This window comes from Zootoca vivipara, chromosome 2 (genome assembly GCF_963506605.1).
Source record: "Zootoca vivipara chromosome 2, rZooViv1.1, whole genome shotgun sequence".
Classification (NCBI taxonomy): domain Eukaryota; kingdom Metazoa; phylum Chordata; class Lepidosauria; order Squamata; family Lacertidae; genus Zootoca; species Zootoca vivipara.
This window is the reverse complement of record NC_083277.1, coordinates 9502155-9511291: the sequence shown is the minus strand read 5'-3', so window position 1 is coordinate 9511291 and position 9137 is coordinate 9502155. Positions and strand designations below refer to the sequence as shown.

The 9137-nt window shown below is 45.7% G+C and overlaps 1 protein-coding gene across 1 annotated transcript; it reads right to left on the bottom strand.

The window, feature by feature from the left end:
- Positions 1 to 534: 534 nt before the first annotated feature.
- On the bottom strand, positions 535 to 8873 carry LOC118081143 (zinc finger and SCAN domain-containing protein 2-like). The gene is made up of 4 exons (XM_035107372.2): positions 8758 to 8873; positions 6790 to 7799; positions 6062 to 6179; positions 535 to 4083 (listed from the first exon to the last, which is right to left on the bottom strand). Exons 2-4 carry the CDS (start codon positions 7513 to 7515, stop codon positions 2276 to 2278), a joined length of 2652 nt encoding a protein of 883 aa, XP_034963263.1. The 5' UTR covers positions 7516 to 7799; positions 8758 to 8873; the 3' UTR covers positions 535 to 2275.
- Between the last annotated feature and the right edge of the window lie 264 nt (positions 8874 to 9137).

The window sequence follows — 9137 nt, the reverse complement described above, 5'->3', positions numbered from 1 at the left end:
TTGCACCCCTCAGGCCACACCCCTGTATTAACACTGGACAGGTCTTTTTGGCACCTTCATTATATGTTTTTCATTTACTCAGTTCTTCCTGGACTGTTTTTACTCCAAGTCCCACTGAAGCAGGACCTGGAAAAAATCAGTTAGAAACGTAAAAATGCTCCTCCCCGCAAAAATCTCTAGTAAAAGGTGATTTATACAAACTGAGGTGAAGCCAGGGCTGTTAATATCAGCAACAGATGCTACTGCTTGCAGTCTATTCTGTTTTTACACTTCATTTATTCTACTGCTGTTGGATATTTTTTATTTTTTATTAATAGAAGCAATTTAGCTCAGTCAGTAGAGCATCAGACTTTTAATCTCAGGGCTGTGAATTCCAGTCTCACACTGAGGAAGATTTCTGCACGGCAGGGGGTTGTCCAATATGATCCACGTTGTCCCTTTTACGAATATATATATATATATATATATATATATATATATATATATATATAATTCTAGTTACAGGAGCAATATAATTCAATAATGTACCTGGGATTGAAGCAGGGACCTTCTACATGCAAAACAGATGTAATACCACTGAGTTATAGCCCTTCTCTAAACAGCTGCAGGGACCCTCCCATTCACAACAAGGAAAGATTGCAGGGGAAACAGTTTCAAAGGAAAGTAATCAAGCCTAAAGGAAGGAAATTGCAGTGGCTGCTTCAACTGCCTTGTTCCTTTCTGTGGTTAAGACAAGGCAGGTGCTGGTTTAAGAGAACCCTCCCGCCTTCTGCTGGACAAAACACAAAGTGCAGCACCAAAAAGTAGGAAAAGGGAGACAAAATGCAACAGGTGCAAAAGGCAAGTTTATTCAAATTCTATACACCAATAGGGAGCTCACTCTCCAAGTGCAAATCCTTACGTAGCCAAAACAATACCATCTTTGCAAAAGAGGGGCATGTTGGCAAGTTCAGGGGAAGCAGGCAAAAACATTGGGGTGGGGGAACCCCAAAAGCAGCACGGAAAGGTCACTGGTTGCAAGATACTCCGTTGCAGGTGAAAAATGGAAAACTGGGAGTGGGAAGAGATGTAATAGAGTATCCTGGAAAAGGGGGTGTGGCTGGATGGGACACCAGACAGGCGCACTCCCCATGGCAACATTTTGGGTGCCTGGATATGCATCCCAATGCACTTCAAACACTAGGGTCTTTGAGTGCCAGCCTCTTTACCAGGGATGGGGGGGGAAGAGAATTGATAAACAGTTGCATAAAAGAATTACCCCCACAAGCAACTTTGGCTTCTACCATCCTAACAGTTGTCCTTGTGAGAGCAAAAGCTTTTTCTGGAGCTAGCCTTTTATATCTCATAAACCACATGTCTGCTTTTTAATCATTCTGTTTCACATAGTAACGATATAGCGTAAATCACATCCATGCTTGATGGCAAAATCAGCCCAACAATGCTTATGGCAACTGATGAAAAAGAGATAGAGGATCGAAGAACAGGTGTGTCTGAACACTGCCATTTTGTACAAGTTCAGACAACTCACATGATGATGGTTATCAATAAAAAATTCTTCTGACAATCACAGCTTTGCTCTTTTTTTTCGTCTTCTTGTTTCAAGGAGCAAGTTCCTAGGCCTTAGGAAAGAGTACTGGAGAAGGCTTCCAGAAACCTCTAAGTGAAATGGTACACTAATGGATCCTAAAATATATAAAAATGTAATAGAATATATGAATTTGCAAAGTCCAGTTCTTAATAGAATCTGCCATGGTTGCTGTATCTGGGATATGAAGGAATATTTTCCCCATAGCAATAACATCCCAGTTCTAGAAAAACCCATGTGATTAAGTGGGGAGGCTTTGCCTTTGTTAATAGTGCGGACGGGGAATCTGTGCCTTTCCAGAACTTGCTGGACTACAACTGCCTCACTGTGGCCATCCTGGCTGGGGTTGATGGGAACTGTAGTCCAATCACATTTAAAGGGCCATAGGTTTCCCACCAATTTGAATCCTTGTGATTGCCAATAAAAACAAAACTAATTCTTTAAGGTCATCCCTTGGAGGAAAGTGTTTCCATAGTCTGCAGAGCATATATGCTATCCACAAACCTGGTTTCTCTCCTAATGGAGTATTATTTATTTAAAGCCACCAGCTTCTATGGCCCCCAACAAGAGCACGGTAAACACAAGGTATATTTCGTTTTTAAAGGTCCAGGAAAAAAGGAAAAGGTAAGGGATGTGAAAAGAAGCAGATTCAATATCAATTTTTTTCCAAGTTCTCGTGAGAACTGATCTCTAGCTGAAACTTTCCTTGCAGCTGGAACATTTATAGGGTTTCTGCCCTGCCTGGTCACTTATGGGCGCTAAGAGATTGGGACGCCTGACGATGTTTCGCCCACAGTCTGAACACTGATACGGTTGAACTCCTGTGTGGACGCTCTGATGAGTAAGGAGGTGTGAACTGTTCCCAAAAGTTTTTCCACAGACCAAACATTTGAATGGCTTTTCATCCACACAAGTCCGTGTGCGTTTGACAAGATCCGAGCTGAAGTAATTGCTTCTGACGCACTCCGAACATTTTGACGCCTTCTCTGCCTGGTCTGACCGCTGCCTGAATGTTTTCCCACATTCAGAGCACCTACAAACATCCTCTCCCAGGTGAATTTTCTGATGCCGAAGGAGAACAGAGCTTGAGGTGAAACTTTTCCCACAGTCTGAACAGATGTATGGCCTCTGCCCTGTGTGGATTCTCACATGGACAAGAAGGTTCGACCTCCTATCAAAGGTTCTCCCGCAGTCTGCGCATCTGTAGGGCTTCTCTCCCGTGTGAATTCTCTCATGCAATACAAGGTGGGAACTCCACCGGAAGCATTTGTCGCAGTGGGAGCATTTGTATGGTTTTTCTCCTGTGTGGGTTCTCTCATGCGATTTAAGATTCGGGACATTTCGGAAATTTTTCCCACAGACTAAGCACTTGTGTGGCTTCTCTCCTGTATGGATTCTCTCATGAATAATAAGGCTCTGTCTCTGGCTAAAGCTTTTCCCACAGTGGGAACATTTATGCTGTTTCTCTCCTGTGTGGACCTTTTGATGAGCGATGCGCTGCAAACTGTTTCTGAAGGTTTTCCCACAGACCGAGCACTCAAACGGCTTCTCTTTGTGGGTTCGTACGTGTGCCACCAGTTCCAAACTGACTTCAAAAGTTTTCCCACAGGCATAACACGCAAACAACTCATCTGCTGTGTGGGTCTTCTCATGTTCAATGAGTTCGGATTTCTGGCCAAAGCTTTTCCCGCAGTAGGAGCACACCCCTGTGTGGATCCTCTCATGAGATATGAAGTGTGAGCTCCAACTGAAGCACTTCCCACAGTGCGAACATTTATACGGCTTCTCACCTGTGTGGATTCTCTGGTGTACTTTGAGGCCTGAGCTGTTTCTAAAGTTTTTCCCACACACTGAGCATTTGTAAGGTTTCTCACCGGTGTGGGTTCTCTGGTGTTTAAGGAGGTCTGATCTCTGACTGCAGCTTTTCCCACACTCGGAACATGTGTAAGGCTTCTCTCCTGCAAGGAGCCCCTCTTGAGAGTTCCAGCCAAAGGTATTTCCACAGTGTGAGCACTTATGTGGCTTCTGTCCTGTGTGGGTTCTCTCGCTTTCGCCGCAGTGGGAACATTTGTACAGTTTCTCACCCACATGGGTCCTCTCGTGCGTCACAAGATCCGAGCTGCTACTAAAGCTTTTCCCACAGTGCCAACACTGGTAGGGCTTCTCCTCTGCATCAACACTCTCATGCATAGTAAGGAGTGACCTTCCCACAAAGTTTTCCCCAAATTTGTCATATTTTGCCTCCTCCTTATCCTGCTGGATGACGGGTTCATTGGCATCTTTGCAAACACTTTGTTGGAGAACAAATGGATCCATTCCATTTTCTTTGTGGTTTCCATTCTGTCTTTCTGCTACATGTTGGTTCTCATTAGCATCATGCTGATGCAGGAAATCCTTCTCTATGGCTGTTTTCAGCGATGTCTTCAGCCGCTCCAGTTGCTCGGGTCTCTCCAGCAACGGATTCTGATCCTCGCTTTTCCTGAGCCACCCACCACCTTCTGGAAGAAAGGAGAGAAGCCAGACAGGAATCAGGCATTGGGCTAAAATTAAGGAAGTACGGTAGGTAACAAAGCACAAACCACCTTCAATGCTCTCCCATCAGATGTCAAGGAGATGAGTAACTATATAACTTTTAGAAGACACCTGAAGGTAGACCAGTAGGGGGAAGCTTTTTAATGCACAATTCAAAGTGTTGGTACTGACCTTTAAAGCCCTAAACGGCCTCGGTCCTGTATACCTGAAGGAGCGTCTCCACCCCCACCATTCAGCCTGGACACTGAGATCCAGCACAGAGGGCCTTCTGGCGGTTCCCTCATTGCGAGAAGTGAGGTTACAGGGAACCAGACAGAGGGCCTTCTCGGTAGTGGCACCCGTCCTGTGGAACGCCCTCCCAGCAGATGTCAAGGCAATAAGTAACTATTTTACTTTTAGAAGACAACTGAAGGTGGCCCTGTTTAGGGAAGTTTTTAATGTTTAATGCTGTACTGTTTTAATATTCGGTTGGAAGCCGCCCAGAGTGGCTGGGGAAACCCAGCCAGATGGGCGGGGTATAAATAATAATAATAATAATAATAATAATAATAATAATAATATTTATTGTCTTTTTATATTTGTTGGAAGCCATCCAGAGTGGCTGAGGCAAATAAACAAATAAAATTATTATTATTACTACTACTACTCATCTCTTTCCATCTGCTCTGTGGTGTCCTTGGGAAATGGGTAACTCCTCCTGCCCCCTTCAATGTTCCACTATAGAAATCTACTCCTTCTTTGTGGAAGAAGGCCTCAGAAACCCAGGTTGCATGAACCATCAGGAATGTCACGACTCCCAGGCTAGCTGCCAGTGAAATCAGAGACGCAGAGAACTTCTGATAGTTCTTTAATTTAATTCAACAGAATACACAGAGAGACTATGGATTATGCTCCCTTCAGTCTTGAGACGTTGCTGAGAGTACCCACTCCACCCCTTGCAGCACTTCCTGGCTTCCAAACCCCTCCTTGCTGCCTATAGTGGCAGAATCATAGAGTTGGAAGAGACCACAAGGGCCATCCAGTCCAACCCCCTGCCAAGCAGGAAACACCATCAAAGCATTCCTGACAGGTGGCTGTCAAGCCTCTGCTTAAAGACCTCCAAAGGAGGAGACTCCACCACACTCCTTGGCAGCAAATTCCACTGTCGAACAGCTCTTACTGTCAGGATGTTCTTCCTAATGTTTAGGTTTCTGTCTCCATTTAGCCTTCAGCACTAAGATATGAAGGGATCGCCTGGTCCTTGGAGAAGGAGGGGGTTCTACCAGGCTTTCAAGTGACGTAGTATCCACTGTCTGCTGTACTGTTTCTCCCACATCTGAGTCCTGTCTCTCTGTTCAGGACTAGAGCATCTGCTAGCTTGCTCCAGTTCCTCATCCTCCAACTCTTTGCTGCTTCTTCTGGGGTGTGTCCTGTTCACCACCACCACGAATCTGGGTCCATAGTATCTCCATCCTCCTCCTACCCAGACACCTCTTCAGGTAGAGGGCCCCACCACTCCTCCTCATCTGCCCAGATCATCAGAATGCCTGCTTTTGTGGGTTGGCATCATGGTTAAGATCCTAGGCCAGGCCTGGGAAGTTCCAGATGAAATCCCCACTCAGCCATGAAGCTAACTAGGTGTTACAATGCTGTTCAAAATTGACTCACTTTTAGTCCAAGTGCATCGTTCTCAATTAGGGTGACAAGTCACCTTCTCCACCTTTTATCTCCTGTCCCCTACAGAAGAAATAGGCCCTTTATTTAACAAAGGCCAGACTGGGCAACTACCAATGCTCAGTCCATCTGTGGACAGTTTTTAGCAATTACTCATTTCTACAATGGTCCTCAGTCCTGTGGGGTGTGACTTAGATATGGGAAGACAAGTCCATCAAAGTGAGAAAGCCAGAGACTAACTTGCTTTGGGAACCCCCAGTGCTCAGGGAGACCATCCCCAGAGAAACTTACTCAATATATTCACACTCCCATCAGCCTCCTGTTCAGCCTGTGTGAAAAGCAGCATCATTGTCGTGTTCTGGGGAGACTGGTTTGCCTTGGGGAGATTGACAAACTCTTCTTCTGTGATCTGGAGAGGTGAGGTTAAGAGAATCAGTTTAAAGTGACGTTAAGAGGCAGGCAAAATGTTTTAGGCAGGCATATTTAAGTCTTACAAGGACTTCTATTATCCCACCTCTTGTGTAGAAAAGATACAGAGAGGGAGAGCATTTAAGAGCAACTTACAATGATTAAAAACCGCTGCCAGTCCGCCTGTAGTTCTTGGATAACTTACAGAATTGTAGAGTTGGAAGGATCCCTGAGGGTCATCTAGTTCAACCCCTAACAATTCAGGGATGTCCTCAGAACCCAAATGCATGATGGAAACCATTGCAAGGGTCTGAATTAGATGCCCCACAGAGTCCCTTCCAACTCTACAATTCTAGGATTCTATTAAACTGTATTTCATCAGAGATGATGGGAGCTGTCCTACTTACTCTCTTCCAGCTACTGAGCAGCAGTACCAGGCTACTTCTCACCCCCCAATTCCAAGGCACTCTCATATGCCAAACTAAAATAGCTCCTTCTTGCTGGCAACCAAGCCACCGGCTTGTCAGGGTGCACAATTAGGGTTTTGTGGATGTGAACACAAGAAGACCCAAGAGTGACTCAAGGACACCAGTTTAGAAATGTTGTCTCACCTGCGTTCCCCAGCTGTTGGCCTCTTTCTGCCTCAGAAGGAATTCCTCCGCCATTGTCACTGCTTGGGCACAGCTCCCTGGGTTACGTTCCCTCACCCAGCTCTGCATCTCCAGTGGCAGGACAGCCAGGAACTGCTCCAGGGTCACCAGCTCCAGGATCTGCTCCTTGGTGTGTGTCTCTGGCTTCAGCCACTGATGGCAAAGCGCCTGGAGCTGCCTGCAAAGCTTGTGAGGCCCATCAGCCTCTTGATAGCAGAGCTCACGAAAACACCGGCGCTGCCTCTCCACCTCGGCACCATCCCCAGACGGAGTTCTTGCCTTCTCCTTCCCACTGGGAGTGGCATTCAGATTGGTCTCATGGTCCTCCTGCGCTTCCCCAATGAGTTGTGGCTGGATTTGGGAAGCACACAAAGATCTGGGCCACTTTTGGGGATCCAGTTTTCTTTGGGATAGTAATTGAGATGTTTTAGGACCACACCATTGCCTCAGCTCAGGTACTTGTGGGTTTCCCCCTTCTGAATACGTGGTCTGTAGTGTATTGAGGAACTCCTGCAACTGGGCATCCCAATTCCTTGATGGCCCTTCATCTGGTTCCTGTTTCACATTTTGCTCAGTTTTCTCAGAGAGAGCTTCCTTGATCATTTTTGGAAGAGCCTCCCCTTCCCTTCCCTCCCCTGGGTCAGGACCTGCCACATTCTGCTGCTCCATTTTGATTTCAGGTTCCATGCCCTGCTTTAGCAGAGATCCACCAGTCACTGTCTCTTGCGTCACAGATGTTTCCTCCCTGGGGGACTGTTCTTGTTGTGCTGTTTGCTGCTCTCTCTTTCAGCACCAACCCTTGAGGGAAGCCTCAACACTCTTGCTAAATCCTTGAAGATCCATCAGCTCAAGAGACCAATCCAACTGTGAGATATCAGCAGAACACACTCATCCATCAACACTATTTTCAAGTGACACAGCAAAGCATCTGAACCTTTCAGCAACTTGAGGGAGTCTTGAGCCTTCTGCCGCTATGGAAGAAATGTACATAGAAGAAAAATAAGAAAAATATTGTAATGCGGGTGAGAATGCATGGGAATCTATTAATGAATGCAATGCAGTCATGCAGTTAGTTTCTTCTTCAACCTCCAAAATTCAGATCCGATTTTCAAGCAAACAACCTCCCCACTCCTACAAAAATACTAAATATATGTTATGTGTTACCTTCCCCTCCCAGCCACTTCCATTAACCTGTGATCACAATCAAGGTGATGGAAACCTTCATGGTACATTTCTGATAATGGCAGTTAGATAAATGCAGGTGCTTTAGACCAGGACACTTCCCTGCAGCCTCTATTTATCATGGGGAGCAGCTATATATATATATATATATTCCTTGCATGAAGAAGATATTGGGTTCAATCCCCAGCATCTCATAATTCAGATAGTAGCACCAGGAAAGACAAACACGTGGCTGCTGGACGAGGCCAATGGCTTTCCTAGTCTAATATTCTGTTCTCTCAAAACACCCATGTCATCCAGCCTTCTCAGTGATACTTCCCTCCTTTTGGAATGCTCTCCCTGGTGAGGTGCATCTCCTTCCCACCACAAATCAATAACTTTCAGAAGGAATTTTAAAACATTCTTGATCCCCCAGGCATCTGATGGGTAAAACATACTATAAAGCTTGCCAGGAACTGCATTACCGGTAGCTGTGAGGACGTGCTATTGTTTTAAAATCTCTTTAGATGCTGTTTAGATACTCTTCGTGCTTTAAAATGTTTCAAAAGTATTTTATTTATGTTTTAAGTTGCATTGCTCCTTTGCAGCAGCGCATATACAAAAAAATCCCCCTCGTATGAATTTTGTCCTATAGCAGGGCTTCCAGGTAACCAAGATTGCAAAAGAAGAAAAGGCGATTTTTAAAAACAGATATAAAAGCCACCTGGCAAAACCCTGCTCTCTCTCCCCAGTGCCTCTCTCGCTCACCTGTCTTTCTAGTCCTCTGCATTTCACTCGCTGGGGATTTGCAACCCCCTCAGTCCTTCCCAAGCTGCAGAGACCGAGAATAGAATGAAAGAAGCTTCTCCTATCCCAGGGAGAGGACCGGAAAGAAAAAGCCTTCACTTTGGCATTTCCTCTGCTCACGTGACCGTGACCGCTCTAGGCTTCAGAGCTCAGTGGCCTTAACCCCTTCGAGTGCGCGCGGCTGGGCTGCTGCGAGCTGCGTCCCGCTAACAGTCAAAGGAGCGGAGCGATGCGTAACTTAAAGAGCCTGCAATTACTTTTAAGTTTGCAAAAAAGGTGTATTCCTTTCGTGGTGGTTGCATTTGGGGTGACTCTGCTTTAAGGCTTGTGCTCTCTCTCGC

Bases quoted from the DNA above. Each gene is read 5' to 3' on its own strand.
- LOC118081143 (XM_035107372.2), bottom strand. From the start codon at position 7,515: ATGGAACCTGAAATCAAAATGGAGCAGCAGAATGTGGCAGGTCCTGAC. The intron at 6,180-6,789 runs GTGAGACAACAT...TCACCTCTCCAG, and splicing joins CCAACAGCTGGGGAACGCAG to ATCACAGAAGAAGAGTTTGT. The intron at 4,084-6,061 runs GTAAGTTTCTCT...CCTTTCTTCCAG, and splicing joins TGGGAGTGTGAATATATTGA to AAGGTGGTGGGTGGCTCAGG.